We start from the raw sequence: 23707 nt of genomic DNA on the forward strand, positions 1-23707 counted from the left end.
CCTTTTGAAAAGACGCTCTGTTGTGTTCCCTTTCCCAAGCCGTTTCTCTATTAAAACAACTTTAATATTTTTCATGTAAAGCAGTATCAAAGAAGTTTTAAGAATTAAAGCTAGAAGACAATAAAGTAAATCTATTTAGTTCACTATTTGTGAATGCTGGAAGTGAATATTGTTACTTGTTTAATTGTATGTGCAGGATTCAACGATATTGTCATAGCATATTATTCAAGAATGGATTGTAAGGAAGAGTTTGTATGTTTTGTGTAGTGTTTTTTTTTTTTTTCAAATAAAGGTCGCAGAGCCAGAAGGTATGTTCGCATTTTAGTAGGTATTTACTTTAAAATTTTAATGTTCAATTTTATAATAAGATAATTATTTGTTTATAAAATGTTCTTTTTGAACAAGAATTGTTATGCATTATTTATTGTTGCATTGTCAATAACAGTTTTTATTCAATGGGATTTATATACTGAAGTATTATCATATGAAGAAAAATGTTTATTTTGCAAATTGTACTCGCCCGCAGTTTTTCATTTAAATTTTCWTCATTTATACAGCTGTAAGTAACAGCGACACAATCTTTTGATTCTAATAAATATAATATATATAAATAACTGAAAATATTTAGTGTTGCGATCGTTACTATGTAGTCTATTTATTCAAAATGTCTATTAAACTGCCTTCTCTACAAACAGCTAATTAATTATTTGTATATTTACAGATTTCTTATTATTCATAAATATTTTGACTCATAAATAGTAAAGTGTAACAAAAAATCATGAATCAAATAAAAAATATTGGAAATTCTGAAAATCCAAAACATAACTTCCAAGGCAATAATACTACTTCAGTGAAACGGAATAATTCAACAGAGATAAGTATAAGTTCCACGAAGAAAATTAAATTAGATAATACTGTTTGGAATACTGATGGTATTTTAATTAAGAAACCAGTGAATGAGAGCACCAAGGACGAACATACAAAGAAGAGTTTCAAAAAAGAATCTGTGGTAAAAACTTTTCAAAATTTTCCAAATCAAGATGGTGAAGTATCTGGGGACAAAGGGAAATTAGCTTTTAATAACATCCGAAATATAACTATCCCATCACCATCGAGTCCACGTAATTCAGAAGACTTTGTGGTTATTTCGTCCAGTGCAGCAGACTATATTGTTGACAAAGATTGTGATAAAAGCACCAGAAATAAGCCTATACCTGAAACAAGTAACACTCTGCTTAATACTAACATAACGGGACGAAAAGAGTTAAATTCAAAATGTTCTGGACAAACGCAAACAGCTGATGTAGGCATATTGCCTTTAAATCAAGAAATAAATACTAATGAATTTGATGTTGTCATGTTGTCATCTATACAGGAACAAAAGCCAATACAGCAATTGCCTTTAAGTTCTGATAATAGTCATTCTGGATCGCTATCTCGTGTGGTAGCTTCAGGTGGAAATATTATGCGACCAAGTACAGTGACTTATACTCGTATAACCACTGCAAGTACAATATCCGCCGGCTTACCACAAAATGCAACAATATTGAATAGAAGGAATATTTCTCCAAATTTGAAGAATCAGCAAGTAATGACGACAAGTAAAAAACTGGCTTCGGAGGTTACACAAACTACAGCAAAAGTTTCAATTGGAAATACCACAATATCTGTTCCACTATTAAAGCCTCTAAATTCTTCCCAACATGTACATCAAAGCAACTCGGGTTCTTCCGAGATTCAGAAGCAATCCCAAGCGAATACGCAAACGTCTTCACAACAACTCTCTTCTCAAACGCAAATAAATTTCAGCAAAATTCTGACTACAAAGCAAGGGTATAAAGGTAGTCATCCAACTATAGTATCCCTTTCACAACTTCAAATTAAACCAGTGTCAACAACTAAATTGGTTCAAACTAAAGTTTTTGGTAAGAAACTACCACAACTTCAGTGTTCAGTAGCAACAAATTCGCAGTCTAATTCAGGACTTGTTACCATTGCCGTATCAAAAGCTAAACCAAATATAGCTCTCAATCAATCGAGTTCAAAAAAAATTAATTTCAAAACAGATTCCGGAGGAATATTACATAATAATATCAATTTAGAAGATGGATCAAGTGTAACTGACAGTAATGCAGCCATGGACAAAATGGATTTTACAAATGAAAAAGTAGAAACATCTATCAGTGACTCCAATATATCAAAAACTTTAGGTTCCATACAAAATTCACTGAAGATAGTATCTCCAGTCACTGATGAAATTCCCCTAAATAAAACAGCGGCTACTATTAAAAAAGTTTTAAATCCAAATGTAAATATCTTACCTTTACTGACGCCACTGTCAAAGAATACGGAGCAACAAGGAAACACAAATATTTATCCAGCTGTTAGTATAATTAGACAAAATGTCCCTCAATTAATTACAACATCAGCTACAACCACTTGCGTATCCGTTTCAACAGGTGTGTCAGATAATAATGTACAGACAGAATTCCATAGTACAAAGCAAGCAAATCTGAATAATTTATGTGGAAAATTAAATTCTTCATCCATAATTTCGATTCCAAAAAATATTTCGTTAGTTTTATCGAAAAATAACACCAACCAACAATCGAAAGCGACTATAGTGTCTAATTCGGTTAGAAACGCTAACTTAATCGATCAGAAGATAAAAAAAATCAATTTAACAGTTTCAAGTGCCCTTAATGTATCAGCAGTCAGTTCAATAAATACGGTACAGCCTTTTAATACCAGTAATAATGCATCGACACAAAATCACTCACAACATTCACAAGATACAAGTCCAATTAATAAATCTGCTGTTATATCAGTCGCAGTACAGCCTCCTAGTTTACTAAATTCAACTGATCAGAGCCCACTACCTCGTAAAACAGTCAAAGTAACACCGTACACGCTGTCTTCACTGGGCCAACATATAGATAAGCGATGTAAATCACTTGAAGTACATGAACAAGAGCATCGTCAAAATATTTCACAAAATGTCGATATTTTACCTACAAAACGCAACAAATATGAAAATCCTGAGGTCAGTGCAGATGTTTTTGAAAGTTTGAACAAAAAAGAAGCTCTTGATAATCCGCATTCCTACGTTGATGCAAAATCCATAAAAAATCTTGACAAGCATGGAAACATTGAACTTAACAAGTCTCCTATAACTGTTCCTAAATCAGAGGATTCCAACAATGTTCTGCTTAAGAAACTTCTTCAAAATTCGAGTAGTTCACAACATCTAAATATACACACGTCCATATCTACAAATATGCTTAACCCAGTTACGAACACAACACCTGCATCTGTTTGTAGTCAAGTATTATCTGCCAGAAAAGTAATTAATGTTCGTGCTCCTAGTTTGGGTTTAGTTAGTTCCCTGGAGGCGCAGTTGGCTCGTCCCGTTATACCTCCTGTCCCTGCGACAACTGCAGCATCGGTTCAAAGTGAAATTCCGAAATCACAGAAATCTGGCACTCAAGAAGATTTACTAAATAAAATCAACAATGAAGTAACGGTATCTCAAAATGACGGAAAAATAAAGTGTGTTCAAGTAATTTCAAAGGAAACGTCGTTTGTCTCCAACCCAAACATTAGCCCATTCCCAATAGACGATCCGTGTCGCTCTAAATTAACAGTTACTGGACAGGACCTTGTGTGTGAGAAAAATGATACCAGTAATACATCCAAACAAAACTACTCACATAATACACAGCCAAAAGAATGCAATGGAAACGAGGCGAAAGAAGGAAATTCACTGGGAAATATTTGTCCCTCAAATAAAACGTAAGTAAAAAGGTTACTACGACCTAGTTTTGGCCAAGGCCTTTGAAATGTATATACTTATGTTACCTAGAATTATGTATATCGTTGCTACCAGACTATATCAGAGCATAGAGCAATTTTACCCAGGCATATAGTATTGTTGTTAACAAGTGTTTCATCTATCACATTTAACAAATCATTGGTGCGTGAACAGACATTTATCCTTTATATTTACCTATTCAAGGCAACCATTACATTTTTGTAAAATTTATAAATTAAACAAAACAGATAGATGAATTTTTAAATCAACTAAACCAAGAAATATAATAAACAGTATAATTAATGAAAAGGAATTCTATATGAAACACATTTCTTTTTATATACCTTCTTAATAATGAATTTTATACATATTTGTACAATATATTGTATATTTTAAATTGAATATAAAAATTACATTTGAAAGACACTTAAAAAACAGAAACGTGTTACGTATTCTATAATTCTATTTTTATTAATATAAATAAGTTTTCGATACCTTAATAATTGTAATTTGTTTTGGATTTAATTGATATACTTCGAAAATTCCTTAATATCGATGTACTTTTTTTAAATGGTATAACTTTATTTATTTCAAAAAAGAATACTTCTGTAAATTATTAAATTTGAGATAAATTATTTATGTACATATGTATATTAAGCTTTAATAATATATATCTAAAATTTTTGAAAAAAAATAAGGACCTCAACCATTTGCTCTGGCAGCATAAATAAACAAACTTTGGGCAGTGATGTGTCAACCATTTTCACATCTAACTCTGAGCGGAAAGAAGAGACAAACGTTGAACATTTTTCCAGTTTTGTATCATCTTTTCCGGCTTTGACGGACCCATCAGAAAATGCGGAAAAGATCGAAAATATAAGAACTAAATCTAATGTGAATAATCTATTAGATGCATCTGCGAAGTCAAAAGTGCCATCGATATATGATAACGAGACACAAAATTCGAATACCCAAGTTAATTTAAAATTGGACAATAAAAGTAATTTAAAAGAAAAGAATTTAATGTCTGAATGCAATGATTCCACCAATATTGTWTCTATCGATCAGAAGACAATAGCTGTAGATAAAGACATTGAGTCAAGAAAAAAACGGAAAAGAGAATACCAAAAGCAACGCAGATTGTTGCTAAGTGGTAAGGACAGTAATGCGAACGCAGTTAACTCTGCTACAAACGTACCTGGACCAAAAAAAAGGTCAAGAAAACTTTCCAAAATCGAAGAAGACTATGACAATTTCATTGATAATTTAATGACCCATCTAAAACAAATGAAACCGTTGCAAGTATTGGAACCTTTATTAAATAGAAATTTTCTCGTTTGCAATGCATATGGGTTAAGCAGCAATCTTCCTCGTGGAGTAAGTAGTAAAGAGAATGGCGATCTTTCGCAAACACCTCCGCTTTTAGGGGAGTATGGAAACGCGCATCATTCCAATGCAAGTACTATATACGATACGGAGTCATTTCTTTCGTCAGAAAACAATAAAGATAAAAAGTTGTCTACAATACAAAATGATTTCTATGACCAGGAATTCTCATCAAATATGCGAAATAATTACAGCGACAGATACTTGAGAGTATGGAGTATTATGAAAGAACGCAACATTGAGTCGTCAGATATTGTAACTAACTGTAGTATCAATAGTGTCGACATAGTAAATACGATTGGAGAAAAATTCAATATGCTTTCACTACAGCAACTTATTTATCCCGGTTTAGTTGTTATGAATAAAAACAATGAGCATTATGTGGACCGAATGTCACCAGGCATCCCATTTATCGACTCAACATTTAATATAAAAAAAGGTTGCCTCGTAAAAGCGGTAAAGCAAATTGACGGCATTGAAAATGCTAACCAGATTTTACATACTGGAACTGATATCAGGTAACTTGTTATATTTTTTCTTCAAAATATTTCAATTTTATTTACCATATTCTCCTAAAGACACATTTTAGTTTGATGATTTTTCACCAATGTTTTAAAAGGCATAATCAATGCCGCAACATCCAGATCTTATAGTTTTTTATTTAATTTATGGGTATGCTTAGCCATTATCATACCTACTTTCTATCTCTGCAAATAACTTTAGTTGCCTATGTCTCCAAAATAATTTAAAATGAATGTCTGTAATATGCATTATTAATAAGTTGATAACAAGAAATTTCATTTTCAGGACGAAACGTGACGAAAGCCACAACCGAGTGGTTACATTATCCATTCAATTATCTGCTGTTAATAATATATTTGGGGTACTTAAAGATTTGGCGAATCTGTTACATATACCAACACCGACAATGTATAAAATAATTGATAAGCCTACATTTAATTTATCTCATGACTTTATACCAAAGAATAACATTAAATTGACAACTAAAAGTCAAATAAGTTTACAGCAAGATGTTATTTGTGGTAGAAAAAAAATTTGCTATAATTGTGGTGCCTCAATTTCAGATTCAAGAATTAAATCTTTTAAAGTACCTTTTTGTGATATGGAAGAAATCCGCCCTTCTACCTTGTCTCCAGATTTATCGCCAATGACCTTGCAGTTCTGTGACAAATATTGTTACGAACATTTCAATAATCCTCATAAGTCTCTTAGCTCAAATGTAAAATCAAACATTGATGATGCACAAATAACTTCTGAACAAAAGCTTTGCGAGGAGAACCTAGCTGGGAACAGATCTTTGGCTAATCAAAATAATATCTCTCAAAGTTGCATTTACAAACACTACAATGCTAACTGTTTTAAAGAATCAAATCAAAGAATTAGTCGTATTTCTGGAAGTGTTACGAAAGGCGGTGAAATATGTGTGGAAGAAAATAACGATCAAAATGGATTCGCTGGTTGTATCTTAAATAGTTCCATTGAAGATATACGTGAGTGTGTTTTTTGTTATCAACGAGGCGACGGCGTACCCAATGGACCATCGCGGCTACTCAATTTTGATATAGACAAATGGGTACGTATTAATTACTCATCAATATATACATATATGAACATATCTGCGTGCTGGACTTTTGGTTTTATTTACTTTGCAGTAGTAGACAAAGTATATTTACCGAAAATAATATAAAACAAAAGCCAAACAATAATATTTATTTATAATAATTCTCCATCATTATAGGTACATTTAAACTGTGCTCTATGGTCCAGCGAAGTGTATGAGACTATAAGTGGTGGCCTTATGAACTTTCCCGCAGCTTTACAGATGGGCCTTAATCAATTGTGTAGCGGATGTCAACAACTCGGTGCGACAGTACGCTGTTTTAAAAATCGTTGCAATCAAGTTTTTCATTTACCATGTGCAATAAGAGAGCATTGTGTTTTCTATAAAAACAAAACCATACATTGTCAGCAGCATGCAAATCGATTAGAAAAAGAAAATGAATTGTCATGTCTTACCGTTCATAGACGTGTATTTGTTGAAAGAGACGAAAATAGGCAAGTGGCGACTGTAATGCATCACTCAGAATTAACAAACTTACTTCGAGTTGGTACCTTAATTTTTTTAAATATTGGCCAATTACTTCCTCATCAGTTAGAAGCATTTCACACCATAGATCATATATATCCTGTAGGATACAAAGTAGTAAGTACAACAGTTACAGTTTGAGTAAAATAGATTATGAAATTGTATTAAAACATTATTTCTAGATTCGATTTTATTGGTCGATGAAAAGGCCGAATCGACGTTGTCGATATGTATGCTCAATAAATGAATCTGCTGGTCGCCCTGAATTCCGCATTCAAGTGCAGGAGCCTGGAAGCGAAATCGAGTTGCGTGATTACTCTCCAAATGCGGTTTGGAAACAAATTTTGACCCCCATTGCATTAATGCGTAAAAACAATAAAGTTGTGCAACTATTCCCTCAATTTATTTCTGGCGAAGATCTGTTTGGATTAACAGAGCCCTCTGTAGTTCGTATTATAGAGAGTTTACCGGGTATAGAAACACTAACAAACTATCGTTTTAAATATGGGAGGAATCCACTGTTAGAGTTGCCTCTTGCAATAAATCCAAGTGGTTCTGCACGCACCGAGCCAAAGCAGCGACAAATTGTTGCTTGGAGAAAGCCTCATACCCAAAGAACTGGCTCAGCTGCAAATCAACGTATGGCAAATTCTACAACATCTATTGCAGGTGAAATAGCATGCCCCTATAGTAAGCAATTTGTCCATTCGAAAAGTTCTCAATATAAAAAAATGAAACAGGAATGGAGAAATAATGTATACTTGGCGAGGTAAATACTAATTATCACATATTCACATATGTATATATCTGATATGACTTTGATAATATTGATTTCAGATCAAAAATACAAGGGCTTGGTTTATATGCTGCGCGTGATATAGAAAAGCATACTATGATAATTGAATATATTGGGGAAGTTATTCGCACCGAAGTGTCAGAAATTAGAGAGAAGCAATATGAAGCAAAGGTATTTAAATATGTCTTTATTAGATTCAATGATTGTTGTACTAGGAATAAACAGAGAACTTATATACTTTTACTGCTGCAATATAATATATATTAAAAAAAACTCTATTAAAATTTTTTAATATTCGTATATTTGTGTTTATCTAGCTATTAAAAATATCCCAACTTTGACCTAGAGTAAAATTTCCTTAAATTTTCTTTAGTTTAACAAAAAACATTTTGTTTATTAAATAGAACCGAGGAATATATATGTTTCGTCTGGATGAAGATAGAGTCGTCGATGCTACCTTGTCTGGAGGATTAGCGCGTTATATAAATCATGCTTGCAATCCTAACTGTGTAACTGAGACTGTTGATGTTGATCGTGAACTTAGGATAATAATATTTGCTAAGCGAAGGATTAACAGAGGTGAAGAGGTAGTTTCTTTTATAATAAAATGTAAGGGATTTATTTTGTCTAATTATATACATATTTTTAGCTGTCTTATGATTATAAATTTGACATTGAAGACGATGCTCATAAGATATCTTGCATGTGTGGTTCTCCTAATTGCAGAAAATGGATGAATTAAGCAGCTATATACAAATATGAAGTAAACTATATTAAGAAAACCCATATCAATGTTGTATGAATTACAATTATAAAAAAATACTTATAGTTAGTTATAAGCTGGGGTATTTAGTACCCTAAATAGTTATCTGTAATCTTGTAACATTATATATAATAAATTAAAGTTGCTTGGAATTTTGTATTTGCAGAATAATCACGATTATTATTTATATGATATAAACCGTCGATTTTTGAAATATAAAAAATACTTTCGTCTACAAAACAAAAAAGATATTTTTAAAAAAATTTGCACACTTTATACTATAGTGTTTCCGAAAAGCATTAAACAATTTAAAGATGTAGAAACAGGGCCATGTTCAGAAATAATAATTTATTCTACCACATACACATGTCCGCACTTCCGTACAACCGATAACTTGAGTAAAAATATAGATATATTGATATAAGTTAGCACATCTGTTTATTGACATTCTTCCATAATCCGTTTTAACAGAAAGTAGGGGCCAAAGCTTTTAAAATATATAAATCAGGTAATCTCATCACTTTATTAAAAACTGCTGTAAGTCCTGTGTTGTCAATCTTAGCGTAAATGTTGCTCGATTTTTTTTTATATTTCCCCAACTTTTACTATATGACTAAAGCATTAAGAAATATATCTAAACAAAATTTATCCCCTAACTTATGGCAAACTCTCGAAAGTGTACAATATCGTATTTTTTATTGTTTTTAAATTTCTGGTGATATGTGATTTGGGATATACAAAAAATGTCCTTAAATTTACATGACATGAAATTATAAAATTTATATTTTAGGCTTAAACAATTGAAATACTTATCTTTGTTAATCTTTCCTATAATAATTTTATTTGTACACATATATTTGTATGGTATATCAGCTGAGATTTTTTCATGTTAGGTCTGTTTATTTACAACAACTAATGAACAATACTAAATGTTAGCGAAATGTGTGCATTCTTTGCCTTGTCATGTAAAATTATTTATATCTTTTTTTCTGTATTATTCAAAAAAGTTTACATACAATAATGTAGACTTTCTTACTAAACATTTTTGCTGCGAAATGAGCCGCTTTGAATATGCGACCCACATCCTCATGCTAACAATTTAAGATTATATCTTTCTAAGTTCCCCGAAAAATTTCGCAAAGTTGTATACTTATCTGCAATCACACATCTACATAAACACATATATTGTGTGGACTACAAAACAGTATATATTATTCCTTTGTAGATATTTTATTTCATATTTAGATATACTATATGTACTTACATTTTTATGTACAAACATACTATGTCTATATTTATATTTAGTGTACCTAGCATCTTGCATAATGCATATTAGGTAAACTTATATGTATTTAAACATGTGTTCATTTAAATATCCCAGTTGGCGATTAATGCGTGTTGAGCTACAATAAAAAATACTATATGTAGAAGGTACGTATGTATATAACTCAAAAATACATGCATTGATGTTAATGTCATCATACGCCAAATATTAGAATAATAAATACTTTTTTTTACATTTTGGGCACTTGGGTAAGCAGTTATCCCTTTAATGGGTCTGAGTATTCTTAATATGTGCATACCTATAGAAATCATGCGGACGTACATACATACATATGTTTTTTTAACTTCTAACTTTTTGACATTAAACAACAGTATAAAAACTACGTGAATACATTACACAAATGCATGCATGTACATATAATTCTATTGTTTAAGACAAAACTTTTAAGCCAAGCTTTTACTACACCATTCTTGATTGTAATATTAAACGATAAAGTCGAAAGAATGAGTTGGTTTTCGTTTTCAACATTGCTTGGATTTTTAGAATTAGTAAGTAAAACATTTAAATGTATAAAGTGTTAGTTTGTGTATTGAACTTAACTAAATTAATTTCGCATTACGGTGATAATAATTAGTATTATTTATTAAAGTACGTGCACAGTGTGCTTGTTCATTATTGAAATTGATTAATTTTTTAATAAGAGTTGACGAAACAAAAGATACCAAGGTTTATGTATTTGAAGATGAAAACCTATGTAGTAAACCTCTTTAAACACCAAACCAATATATACATACATATGTGAATACGTAATAATGTATACATAAGCGTGTACTTATAAATTCATATACATATAATATCTAGACAAGAAAATCATAAGAATTTTAAAAAATCTAAGACTTTATAATTGCACACATCTATTATTGGTTTTAAAGGTGAATATGTATTTTTTTGTAAATCTGTGTGTACATATGTAGTTTCGAAATGTGTAATAACCTTTCGAAAACCAATAATTGCACACGATGCACCTCATGGTTTGTCATATTAAGGTGCATTATATATTTATACAATATACTATACATAATGCATACATACATCTAAGTTTTCGTGAGAGTTTATTGCCTCCCGCATAAAAGTATGTACATAGTTATCTACATTACATAGTTGAATATTAAGTATTGTCACGCAAATTAAGCATCAGGTTGTTTTATAATTCTTTTAATTTAAGGTAATATCTTTTGCTGCTTTAATCGCAAAAAAAATCACAGACAGCCAAGGTGAGCAAGTTTTTAAAAGAAACCAAAAATTATCAACTGAATGGAGCTTACTTAATAACTTAAATTGGTCTCAGGCTGGAAACGACTTCAGCATTATAGTTTATGGTGGATACACTTTCATAGCTGGGGTTTTTTTGTTGTCAAGGTAATAGCTTCAACTTTTTATTTCATTATTTCGCATTACTCCGAAACAATTTTTTTAATAATATGCTATATACATACATACTAATTCAATACGTATATTTTAAAATTGGGAATACAGTGAAACTTTTTGATTTGAATTTTATACAAATACGTTTCAAAAAGTATAAATTTTATAACTTACAAATACTGAGTGTATAATTACCTCAGATTATATGTCGATAGTCAGGCCACACTGAACTTAGTAGTAGTTTTTTGAATAGTGGAACCATTTTCAAAAAAAAATTATATTTATATACTTATACATGTCATATATATTTTTTCAGAATCAAAGCAAATAAATTTGAAATGTGTGAGAAAACATTGCTGTACTGCGGAACAATATTTTTCGTGACTCAAGGTGAGCTTAATTTATCTTTCTATATTAAACTATAACAGACAAAAAAATTCTGCAAATTAGCAAAAGTATAAGGTTAAATTTTTTTACGACATTGTTATCCTACTACAAAGACTTTCGACATAGCTGGGAACAACAGCACTGAGCCGATAGTTTCGTCTTGGCTTTCGGATGACCAAAAAATTCGAATGTAATTGTACCCACTCAGCACATTTTCTCAAATAACTAATGTTTTCAGTAATATAAATTTTCAAATTTGGAATTTTATGAAATTTTGCTGTTGATTAAACTTATTTAAAATCAATATATAAATATATATTTCAGCTTGTTTAGTGTTTGGGACTTTGGAGTACATACCAGATGATATTCAAATAAATGCGCTAGTTCTGGGAACATTATCAGTTATGGGATCCTTATTATTCTTTATTGACATTTGCTACAACTCTTCTTTAAAATATGTTGTATCGAGGGCGGTACAAACTGAGACATACTGTTCGCTTTCAAATCAGCTGTCAAGTATCCAACAAAAGCCACCATCATCTTCTCATGACTTAGGTCGAGAAAGCGTTCAAAAATACTTTTCTGGAAACGAATTATATATTAAACCACTGCCAATAAATTTAAAAAAATGTCAAACAAATAACGGCATACAAAATAAAAATTTAAAATGTGTTTTGCAAACTGATGTATAATGAACATTTTAAAATTATATTTTTATTTTCATAAAATATTATGAAGTCATACTATTTGCACATTATAAATTATTTTGTGAGAATTGCGAAATTCGAATATGCCAATCATTTATTAATTAATTGTTACAGATTGCAATTACATATCATTTGAAATACGAAATAACGTAACAAAATTTTCAGAAATTTTGAGTGGCATGAATGAAACACAAAATAAAATGGAACATGAGTTAACAAAATTTTAATAGTGGTAAAAACTGGTTTATATCTGAGAGCAGAACCTGGAAATGTTGAACATATGTAGTATTATGTATTTAATTTGAAGTAGTGAAGCGTAAATTTCGAATTTTTAGATGATACGTTATTTTGCATTTCAGGTAACGATATAATGCATGTATATTTAAAAAATCGTATTAATTATTAAATTCATACCACAGTAATATTGAGAATATAAAACACATTTACATTTTTTTTTTTGTGATAAATATCATATATGAAATGAGATTGTTTAGAAAATTTTATGTGCCAAAAGTATTTTCCCGGGTGATAGAGAGTCTGTCTGTTTGGGAATTTTGCCAAAATCAAAGATTTCTGTAATTTTGAAAGGCACTCTCATCACGCATTTGTTCTCATTTTATTCAGTCGCCGTCGATCGTTTCAAAAGCGCGATCTTTCCTTAGCTCTTATTTTCGGCTGGGCTAAACATTGTTTCGCAATAAGAAAAATTAAAAATTTTCATTATTGACGCCGAGTAAAAAATTTGTGTAAGTTTTTTAAAAATTGGAAGTAATTTATTGAAAATTTGATGTGCTATTTGTTACGATAAATCCGTAAATAAGTTTTTTTTTCAGTTTTAAATGTATCGAAAAATAAAGAAATAGTTATTTCAAGTTAAGAGTTAAACCAGTTTCTTGTGATTTTGAAAAAGTGTAAAGTGTAAAATAGTTATTTTTCAAGCAATCATATCTAAGCAACCTGCAAATCTATGACGAGGTTAAAAATTTAACAAAATTCTTCGAAATGAAGTCAACAAAAGCTTTTCGTAATGATATATGTCAAGAAAAGATGTATTTCTAAATCTATTATAAAATTAATTATTTTTAGAATACTAAGCATTGAAACGAATTGGAACAGACCATGTGACAGTCTCCTGGGCAACGGTGATAATGCCTGTGGATACTCACATTAGCATACATACATACATGTATTATATATTATATCCGTGCATACATTATAATTCGACTATCTTCATATTTACCAAGGCATCTATGGAGTTTGCGCAATATTCAAATACTGAATATACCATATTCATACTCTTAGCATTGAAATAATTTACCTTAAACCCTGATGATAAAATATATGTTAATTTTTAATAGTATTGACGATTAGACTGGCTAAGATTATGTACATTCAGCGGTTACTCAAATTTTGGAAATAAACATACATATATTTCTCACTGAGTAAATCTATAAATTTTTCCCTTATCATCTTATTATGTAGCTAAATATTATTTTTAATATATTTGGTTCCTTAATGAAATAAACCATTTTGCATATTCTTACTTGCATGAAATGAACGTATATATGTACATACAAATGAGTATGTATGCCCGCCGTAAAAATATATATGTGTATATTAACATATATATATATGCATCCATTCACATATACTCGTACACTTCAAGGTATTGTGAAGAATGTATGTAAGTATATTAAAATAGAATAGATTTAAAATTCGTAATTTTACTTAGTATCTTTTTTTTCGGGTTCTTAAATATTAAATAGCAAACCATAAATTTACTTAATTTAAATAATAATTATTTAAATTTTTCGATCATTTGGGATACCATTTTGATGTTTTATTTGTAATTTTAAAATTTTGTGACTTTCAATCACATGCATTTTTTTCTGAGTGTTTTGCAATGAATTTTTATTAACTGGCAACACTTCAAAAGCCAGCTGTCAGGCCATGCTTCCTCCATATCGTATAACGTTGCGTTCTACACCATTATTCACCATCGCGCTTGTCTTTTTTTTTAATATTTCTCAATTACTAAAGTAGCACATAAAATAATACAATTTATAACATTTTAATTAAAACTAAAGTATTTAAGGGTATTTAGTAAATGTACATAGTTCAAAGTGTCGTTTTCTGGCTGCTGGGAATTTGTCAAAAAATAGGAGTGCAGCTGACTACCTCCTGATCTAACCAAGTAAATGCAATTTGGATATAATTTAGAAAAATATGTACGTATGCTCAAAAACTCTCATATTGGACTTAAAGTCATTTTWTGTGGAATTAATGCTCAAAACGTGATCACTAATATTATTTTATTACAATAAATTGAGACAAACGTTTCGTTCTAAAATTATCTATGTATTTAAGTATTCTTTATTGCATTAAATCATGTAATAATATATATAACTGGCCCTTAAAATTTCGATAACATAACAAAGAATGTGAAAATATATAAATTGTTAAATTTTTTCATACTGCATATATGAAATGAATGGCACAACAGTCCAGAATTAGTATTTCCTTAATTCGACATTTTCGATAAAAAGTCCACGTCATTCAAATACAGTGAAATCAAATGATCAATTCCAAAYGTCATAATTTTTCCATCAAATAAATTTAGTTAATATTTTATATGTTTTGACCAGTACATAAATACATTCATTTAATGAAGTAAGTAAGAACAACCCCATATAAAAAGAAGAATTGCAATGGGTAGCCTGCAGTGTAAAATTCCAATGCTTATTAAAAATGGTTTTTATCCACTCGAAGTATCTATATAATAATTCTAAAAAGTAAGATATCAAATTCTGCAAAGATTAATTGTCTGCAATACTTTTTAACAAGTCAATGCGTTATTCTTCTCATTTCTCATTAAAAAATGTCATATAATGCTACAAAACTGTTTACATATATGCAATATAAAATTAATTTAAAATTGTATACTAATTCTACAGAATTCCTGCGCGTCGATAATCAGTAACAATGGAAGACGGCCACGCTAAAACCGTCGAACAAGCCTTGAACTTTTTTGGCACAGACTCTGAACGCGGACTTACTTTGGAACAAGTTAAAGCCAATCAAAAAAAATATGGTCCAAATGGTAATATTTATATTATGCTTAAATTTGTTTGTTAAATTTATTAATTGCTCTACTCTTTCTCTTTCAGAGCTGCCTACGGAGGAAGGTATTTGAAGTATTCTACTGGAAAAATAAATAAATTAACAAAAAATTATTTTTTGCAGGAAAAACTATTTGGCAACTTGTTTTAGAACAATTTGACGATCTTCTTGTGAAAATTCTGTTATTGGCCGCTATAATTTCTTTTGTAAGTTTTTTTTAATTCATCTATAATTTGTGCATGTATATGTATGCTCAAATATATATATATTTTGAAATGGATAATTTCAATTATTTGACTGCACTATAAAATTTGATTTCATACTTTTTCAGGTCTTAGCTTTATTTGAAGAGCACGAGGATACATTCACAGCATTTGTAGAACCTTTAGTTATTCTTTTAATTTTGATAGCAAATGCCGTCGTAGGTGTATGGCAAGAACGAAATGCTGAGTCTGCAATCGAGGCCCTCAAAGAATATGAGCCAGAAATGGGTAAAGTAGTTCGTCAAGATAAATCTGGAATTCAGAAAATTAGAGCGAAGGAAATTGTTCCTGGAGATATAGTTGAAGTGTCCGTTGGAGATAAAATTCCTGCTGATATTCGACTAACTCATATCTACTCCACTACTTTACGAATCGATCAATCAATTTTGACTGGTGAATCAGTGTCTGTTATAAAACACACAGATCCTATTCCTGATCCACGCGCCGTTAACCAGGATAAAAAGAATATATTATTTTCGGGTACAAATGTGGCAGCTGGTAAAGCTCGAGGCGTGGTCATTGGTACGGGTTTAAATACAGCGATTGGCAAAATTCGCACAGAAATGTCAGAGACAGAGGAAATTAAAACTCCGTTACAACAAAAATTGGACGAATTTGGCGAGCAGCTGTCAAAAGTGATTTCTATTATTTGTGTTGCTGTTTGGGCAATAAATATTGGTCATTTCAATGATCCCGCTCATGGCGGTTCATGGATAAAAGGTGCTATATACTACTTCAAGATTGCTGTAGCATTGGCTGTTGCTGCTATTCCAGAGGGTTTACCAGCTGTAATTACAACTTGTTTGGCATTGGGAACCCGCCGGATGGCGAAAAAAAATGCTATTGTTCGTTCATTGCCATCTGTTGAAACATTAGGTTGTACATCCGTGATTTGCTCAGATAAGACTGGCACCTTAACAACAAACCAAATGTCGGTATCAAGAATGTTTATTTTTGAAAAGGTTGAAGGTAGCGATAGTAGCTTCCTAGAATTTGAACTGACTGGATCAACATACGAACCTTTGGGTGAGCTCTTCTTGGGAGGCCAACGGGTAAAAGCTTCAGAATATGAAGCCCTTCAGGAGTTAGCTACTATTTGTATTATGTGTAATGATTCCGCAATCGATTACAACGAGTTCAAACAATGTTTCGAGAAGGTTGGTGAAGCCACAGAAACGGCTTTAATTGTACTTGCTGAAAAATTGAATCCGTTCAGTGTCAATAAGACTGGCCTCGATCGTCGTTCCGCCGCTATTGTTGTGCGTCAAGAAATCGAAACGAAGTGGAAAAAGGAATTCACTCTCGAGTTCTCCCGTGACCGTAAATCAATGTCTTCATACTGTACACCACTGAAAGCATCCCGATTGGGAACTGGTCCAAAATTATTTGTAAAAGGTGCGCCCGAAGGTGTTTTGGAACGTTGTACACATGCGCGTGTTGGAACAAGCAAAGTGCCACTGACTTCAACACTTAAGAGCAAAATTTTGGCTTTGACTGGACAGTATGGTACTGGACGAGATACTTTGCGTTGTCTTGCTTTAGCTGTAGCGGATAGTCCTATGCGGCCAGATGAAATGGATTTGGGAGATTCCACCAAATTCTATCAATATGAAATAAACTTAACATTTGTTGGTGTTGTGGGTATGTTGGATCCTCCACGTAAAGAAGTTTTCGATTCTATTGTACGTTGCCGAGCAGCAGGCATCCGAGTAATTGTAATCACTGGTGATAACAAGGCAACCGCTGAAGCAATTTGTCGTCGCATCGGTGTTTTCGGTGAAGACGAAGACACTGCTAATAAATCATATTCCGGTCGTGAATTTGATGATCTTTCACCCGCCGAGCAAAAAGCGGCTTGTGGCCGCGCCCGGCTCTTTTCTCGCGTAGAGCCACAACACAAGTCAAAAATTGTTGAATATCTACAAAGCATGAATGAAATTTCTGCTATGACTGGTGATGGTGTCAATGATGCCCCTGCTCTTAAGAAAGCTGAAATTGGTATTGCAATGGGTTCAGGTACTGCTGTAGCGAAATCGGCCGCCGAGATGGTGTTGGCTGATGATAACTTCTCATCCATCGTATCTGCTGTTGAAGAAGGTCGTGCTATTTATAATAACATGAAGCAATTTATTCGTTACCTTATTTCTTCAAATATTGGCGAGGTTGTGTCTATCTTCTTAACCGCTGCTTTAGGATTACCCGAAGCTTTGATTCCAGTACAACTATTATGGGTTAATTTGGTAAGTAATATTCAAAAATTTGCAAATTGAAGGAATTACTAATTAAGCCATGTATACAGGTAACAGACGGTCTTCCCGCAACTGCTCTCGGATTCAATCCCCCTGACTTGGATATTATGGAGAAACCTCCACGCAAAGCCGACGAAGGTCTTATTTCTGGATGGTTGTTCTTCCGGTATATATTTAAGTATTCATATGTATTGTCAATGTATTAAAAATAATAATCTACTTATAGATACATGGCTATTGGTGGTTATGTTGGTGCTGCCACAGTTGGTGCTGCAGCTTGGTGGTTCATCTTTGCTGAGACAGGCCCTCACTTAACCTACTGGCAACTGACACATCATTTGTCTTGTACTGGTACAGGAGATGACTTTAAAGGAGTAGACTGTAAGATATTCAGTGATCCCCATGCAATGACCATGGCTTTATCCGTGCTTGTTACAATTGAAATGTTGAACGCTATGAACAGGTAACAAACAAAACCAATATATACAACTAATAATTACTACCCAATTCTTTCTTACGCAGCCTTTCAGAAAATCAGTCCCTTATTACTATGCCCCCATGGTGCAATATGTGGCTAATTGGTTCAATGGCTCTTTCCTTCACACTTCATTTTGTTATCCTTTATGTGGAAGTCCTTTCTGTAAGTGTTAAGTATAAAGTATTCTGAATATATATATATATATATATATATATATATTTATTTTTTGTTTTCTCCTTTTCTTAAGACCGTTTTCCAAGTGACCCCATTGTCAGGGGAAGAGTGGCTAACTGTGATGAAATTTTCAATTCCTGTAGTTTTATTAGATGAAACGCTGAAGTTCGTTGCTAGAAAGATTACTGACGGTGAGAGCCCAATTCTAAAAATGCATGGGATTGTTTTGATGTGGGCCGTTTTCTTTGGCCTCTTGTATGCAATGACGCTTTAAATAGTTGGTTTAAATAACTTACATACATACATAATTCTAGAAAAATTAGATAAAATAACTATTTAATTAAAATTCTATACTAATTTCCATATGACATATACATATATATTTAAACTTTAATGCTTTAGCATTACGCTGCTGAAATTAGGAGCTTGGAGAATGTTATTTTTAATTATTTTAAGGTAATTAAACCAATAACAATATAGTAATGCCTACAGTGTTTACTAATTTTTWAAGATCATTAGGGAAAATACTCCAGATTAAATTGCAATAATTAAATGTATGACAAGTTCACAAAGTTACTTAGTTGGGAAACTGATAAATTGAGGCAAAATATTCTAAAAAATTTCAATAAAGCCAAAACCAGGAATCTCCAAATATAAAGTTATGAAAGTACAAAATATTCAAATGTTTCGATTGATTTATGTACTTCGCATTTTAATAGTCTGATGGAGTCATACAAAATTATTTATTTAAAACGGCATGAACATGCAATATTTTATTATTAAGGATTTTTTTTTATTAAAGTGAATTAAATTACAATACTTGAGCAAATCGTTCTCAAAGTTCAAATCAAAATTTCTACCGATTAAATAGCAATGTACTTATACTAATAAATTTGTGTTTCTATTATGATACATGATATTTTTTTTAATAACCATTTTTGTTACGCTGAATTATTCGATGCTCAAAAGTCCATTTCTGGTTTGCTCTCGAACGATAATTTGTCGTTGTTTGAAACTCTTACCAATAAGGCTGAAATTATGGTAACATTAACACAAGATCAAATGACTGAATTGCAAATACTTTATATTTTTTACAATCTTAAATTGGAATACAATAACCCGGTTCATAAGTTAGACTTACGAATAATTTCCTGAAAGCATTTTTTTTTTTTTGTTTTTGCTGCATTGAGGGCGTTTTAAGTTTTGTAATTTTCAGGTGCCATGCTGTCTTAACAAAAAGTGCGCAATTTCTGTATGTGCCTCTGCTGCTTGCCCAAATTAAAATACCGAACATAATACCAACCAAAATAAATCAAAATTTTTCAATTCCACTTTTTAGTCAACCCCACGTTCCACTAAAAAAAGAGTCTGCTGTATAATATTTCAAAAAAGAAAAAGAACAATGACAAATTCATATGTGATGCAATCTGCTTAACCGGTCCTCCAACAATCACGGATGAAAACCATACATTACCCACTATCTATGATTCCTGACCATTTATAAAGATGCCTTGCTATGGTTTAATAAATATCCCTTTGCATTAAACATTGTTTTGTAAAATATTAATTAATTTTATTATGTAAGACGCCACGATTTAAACGACACCCAAATATCAAATGCCCAAAAAATTACACTGAAGTTTACTTATACCGTTAAGTTCTATTTACAGCTTCCCATTCAAGACATTTTCCGAGGCTTTAAACAATATTTGAGATTTTTGATGTGAAATCTGATATGCTTTTGCCATATATTTCACATTTACGCATTTTTATTTATTTATTAATCTGAAAAATAATTAATTTTAGTTCCTGACGTCATTATCGATAAATGGTAAGCAGGAGATGACCAATGTTTTCAAATCCACTCACAAAAAAAGCGGAATGCTACACACATCTTAGTCTACAAGTTGAAAATAAAAATACTAATATCCTTAAGATATTAAAAAAAATTAAAAAAATGATTTTGTTTAAAATTAGCAATGTGATTCTCGTGGATTGTGCAATAAAAAAACGTACAACAACCAATTACATCTATTGAATTTTTATTTTATCCAAGCATATACACAAATTATATTAAATTCGTTACCAAACAGAAAACCTATTTACATTATATATATATTATATATACGGATTTTTAAGAACGCAACAAACCCCATTTGTTGATTTATTCTTTTTTATGTTTCCTAAGTTGAATATGCTCAGAAATTCGAGGAACTACTTCAGTAAAGATTATCGTACCGAAAAAAACCAGTCCCGTACCAATCCAATGGTAAATTGTAAACGGATTTTTAAAATATATAATAGAAAAAAGCAATGATACAAACTTCCTCAATGTTACGACAAGCGTAACTGTTAATGAAGCACATTCAGTTGTTAAAATATATACCGATCTTATACAAAGATACTGCGTAATAACGTTGCACATTAAATAAAATATCATTTGAGGAATTTCAACATTAAACCCAATCATAGAAATGATTGGTAATGCCATTGGTTCACTATCAGTAGCAATACTGAAATGTTCCCAAATGTTTTTGTATATGAAAATGAAACCGGGTAAGGGAATCAGGTGCTGTAAAAGAACAATAATAATGACTAAGTGACTTTTTTTTTGTCTGTATCAACTTTACCGTAAAGAAGAGAGCCTCTTGAGGATGTTTGCCGAATTTCTTGTACAGAGTTTCCTGACAAATGCCCATATATGCAGATATAAAAAGAGCAATGGAGAGTAAACCTATCCCAAGAGTCCATATAAAGAAGTCGGAATATCCAACATCCAGGGCCTCTGTTGGTTTGACAGTGGCATTTTTCTAAATAACAAAAWGTTTAATTCTTATAATCTGGTAGTAAATTATTAAAAAAACGGTGTTCATACGAAAAAGTACCTTAGGTCGGATATGAAGTAATAGTAAACTCGATTTACGTTTCACGCGAATAGATCCAATAAAGGAGGTAATTTTTCCAAATGGGAATACAAAAACATTTTAGACAGTAAACTAATTTTGCCTTACTATCTACTCCATACCGACTTTACATCGATATGTATGATATAGGGTCTCATATGAAAAAATTATTTACACTTACCACACTACTTCCAGAAATAATTGTACACAACACAATTCCAGCGGTTATCATGAAAACGGATAAATACTTCGAGAAAACATAATTCTTTTTCAAAATAATTATTCCCATTATCATGTTAGCAATAAGTGATCCCTGCAACATTTTAAGCGTAAATCAATATTGGTATGGTATTTATTAGATCTTAGGCTATTAAAAATTTACTTACAGCCCTAAATATCATATGTAAAGGCATTGGTATATTGAAGTCAAACGCAAAGTTGTTGGCCACACTTGTTACAAAAAACAGAATCACAAGAAGGGAGTAATTACGCAGAGGTATTTTCGGCACGAAATCGCGAGACGCAATTATATGTACTAACCCTTCAAGAGCAATAAACTGAAACTGTGAAAATGTTATAAGATTCCCAGCTCCGGGATCTTCTCTGAAAGTAAAGATTAGTTGTTAGGTCAATTATTAAAATAAGGTTATCAAAAATATAAAAGTGTACTGATGTAAACTTACTTTACAAGATACTCTAGAAATACAACATTGCTGCAGCATCCCACAAAAACGCATATTACAGCCGTAAGTGCTTTGATATTCATTTTTTTTTTTAATCTGAAAAGGAAGTGATTATTAAACCTTCACGTTTACTTATTAAATAAAGTACATATGCAAATCTGAAATGCTATCTAGTGGTTAAAATTTTGAGATATAAGATTTGAACAAAATTTCAAAACAGAGCTCTTATAAAGGACCGAATTAGAGTAAAATACGTGTACTGCTACTATCAGCAACTAGATAAAAATGTGATAAGTGGGCCGGTTCCTCCAAAGCAATTCTTATTTTTTTTAAATAAATATAATTTTTTTTTTATATCTAAAAAAATGAGCACTAGCTGTCAGGTTTTAAAATACATCCTACGTGCAACGAATCACCTTACAACTTGAACCTTACCGCTCAACCGGGATTTAGATAACGACTACAACAACTTAACAACCGTCCGCCGACAATTTTGTTTGTCGCCCTTTAAAATATTATTGATATTAAACTCATCATGCAACTTGTGAAGCATGTCTCAAACAATGCATTCATCAATTTGACCGCCACAACACCTCAATTTTCATTTAAATTATTTATATATTCATCTCTGTAATAATTGAAAAACAAAGTTACTGAAACGTATTCCTAACCCACATATCTCAAATTATATATGTAGTAATTTTTTTACAAGAGCTTTAGTAAATATTATATAACTTACTAGTTGAAATAAACTATTTAAAAAGAAGAGTAAAATATTTAAAATCAGAATGTATTCGTCCACGTCGCACCTGAAGTAAAAGAAATTAAATAATTTTAATAAGAAAAATTTTGGGGATTCATCTTATTATCTTTTTCATTCGCATGGATGCCATATTTTGTTAATAATGTGGGTGTTTATTTAATAAAAAAGCAAAGATTTTTAATTTTCGTTTAATTCTAATGAAATTCTACGTAACAGATTGTCGTTTCATATTTCACAGAGCATGTAGGTAGAACCTTCTCTGTATTCGGACATTCTTTGTGCATTAATTTCTTGCGCATTTCTTGGTAACAGACGGCAGACTTGTGCATTTAGACAGCTGATAGTGAAATTTTTTTATTTGTTAAAAAAAAAGTGAAGTAAAAATGAATAAGATAAATTATTAATAG

General features: G+C 31.4%; 3 protein-coding genes across 11 annotated transcripts; 2 read left to right on the forward strand and 1 right to left on the reverse strand.

Moving 5' to 3' along the window:
* Positions 1-80: 80 nt before the first annotated feature.
* Positions 81-9034, forward strand: LOC108970575 (histone-lysine N-methyltransferase trr). 3 transcript variants are annotated; one of them, XM_018936034.1, is made up of 9 exons: positions 81-308; positions 722-3792; positions 4510-5715; positions 6005-6791; positions 6957-7421; positions 7487-8073; positions 8142-8271; positions 8505-8687; positions 8750-9034. In XM_018936034.1, the coding sequence occupies exons 2-9, from the start codon at positions 779-781 to the stop codon at positions 8840-8842; spliced, it is 6465 nt and encodes a 2154-aa protein (XP_018791579.1). In that variant the 5' UTR covers positions 81-308; positions 722-778; the 3' UTR covers positions 8843-9034. The 3 variants fall into 3 exon arrangements, with proteins under 3 accessions (XP_018791579.1, XP_018791580.1, XP_018791581.1); XM_018936035.1 differs by having other exon boundaries at positions 4534-5715; XM_018936036.1 differs by having other exon boundaries at positions 8505-8679; positions 8750-8842.
* Positions 9035-13272: 4238 nt separating this feature from the next.
* On the forward strand, positions 13273-20979 carry LOC108970582 (calcium-transporting ATPase sarcoplasmic/endoplasmic reticulum type). Of its 6 annotated transcripts, none has more exons than XM_018936046.1 (9): positions 13273-13413; positions 15622-15767; positions 15835-15852; positions 15911-15993; positions 16119-18290; positions 18350-18465; positions 18526-18762; positions 18822-18939; positions 19025-19225. In XM_018936046.1, the coding sequence occupies exons 2-9, from the start codon at positions 15650-15652 to the stop codon at positions 19223-19225; spliced, it is 3063 nt and encodes a 1020-aa protein (XP_018791591.1). In that variant the 5' UTR covers positions 13273-13413; positions 15622-15649. The 6 variants fall into 6 exon arrangements, with proteins under 6 accessions (XP_018791591.1, XP_018791592.1, XP_018791593.1 ...); XM_018936047.1 differs by lacking the exon at positions 13273-13413 and adding an exon at positions 14691-14895; XM_018936048.1 differs by lacking the exon at positions 13273-13413 and adding an exon at positions 14691-14861.
* On the reverse strand, positions 20977-23389 carry LOC108970583 (UDP-xylose and UDP-N-acetylglucosamine transporter). 2 transcript variants are annotated; one of them, XM_018936052.1, is made up of 6 exons: positions 23277-23389; positions 22538-22633; positions 22241-22457; positions 22036-22167; positions 21582-21761; positions 20977-21523 (listed from the first exon to the last, which is right to left on the reverse strand). In XM_018936052.1, the coding sequence occupies exons 2-6, from the start codon at positions 22618-22620 to the stop codon at positions 21116-21118; spliced, it is 1020 nt and encodes a 339-aa protein (XP_018791597.1). In that variant the 5' UTR covers positions 22621-22633; positions 23277-23389; the 3' UTR covers positions 20977-21115. The 2 variants fall into 2 exon arrangements, with proteins under 2 accessions (XP_018791597.1, XP_018791598.1); XM_018936053.1 differs by lacking the exon at positions 23277-23389 and adding an exon at positions 22973-23156.
* Positions 23390-23707: the final 318 nt, after the last annotated feature.

Source organism: Bactrocera latifrons, unplaced genomic scaffold (genome assembly GCF_001853355.1).
Source record: "Bactrocera latifrons isolate USDA-ARS-PBARC rearing strain unplaced genomic scaffold, ASM185335v1 scaffold_300, whole genome shotgun sequence".
Classification (NCBI taxonomy): Eukaryota; Metazoa; Arthropoda; class Insecta; order Diptera; family Tephritidae; genus Bactrocera; species Bactrocera latifrons.

Coding starts and splice junctions, on each gene's coding strand:
- LOC108970582 (XM_018936046.1), top strand. CDS start 15,650: ATGGAAGACGGCCACGCTAAAACCGTCGAACAAGCCTTGAACTTTTTT. Junction 18,291..18,349: donor AACTATTATGGGTTAATTTG/GTAAGTAATATT, acceptor CCATGTATACAG/GTAACAGACGGTCTTCCCGC. Junction 18,763..18,821: donor ATGTTGAACGCTATGAACAG/GTAACAAACAAA, acceptor TTTCTTACGCAG/CCTTTCAGAAAATCAGTCCC.
- LOC108970583 (XM_018936052.1), bottom strand. CDS start 22,620: ATGAATATCAAAGCACTTACGGCTGTAATATGCGTTTTTGTGGGATGC. Junction 21,762..22,035: donor TTATTTCTGGAAGTAGTGTG/GTAAGTGTAAAT, acceptor TTTGTTATTTAG/AAAAATGCCACTGTCAAACC. Junction 21,524..21,581: donor AAGAGGCTCTCTTCTTTACG/GTAAAGTTGATA, acceptor GTTCTTTTACAG/CACCTGATTCCCTTACCCGG.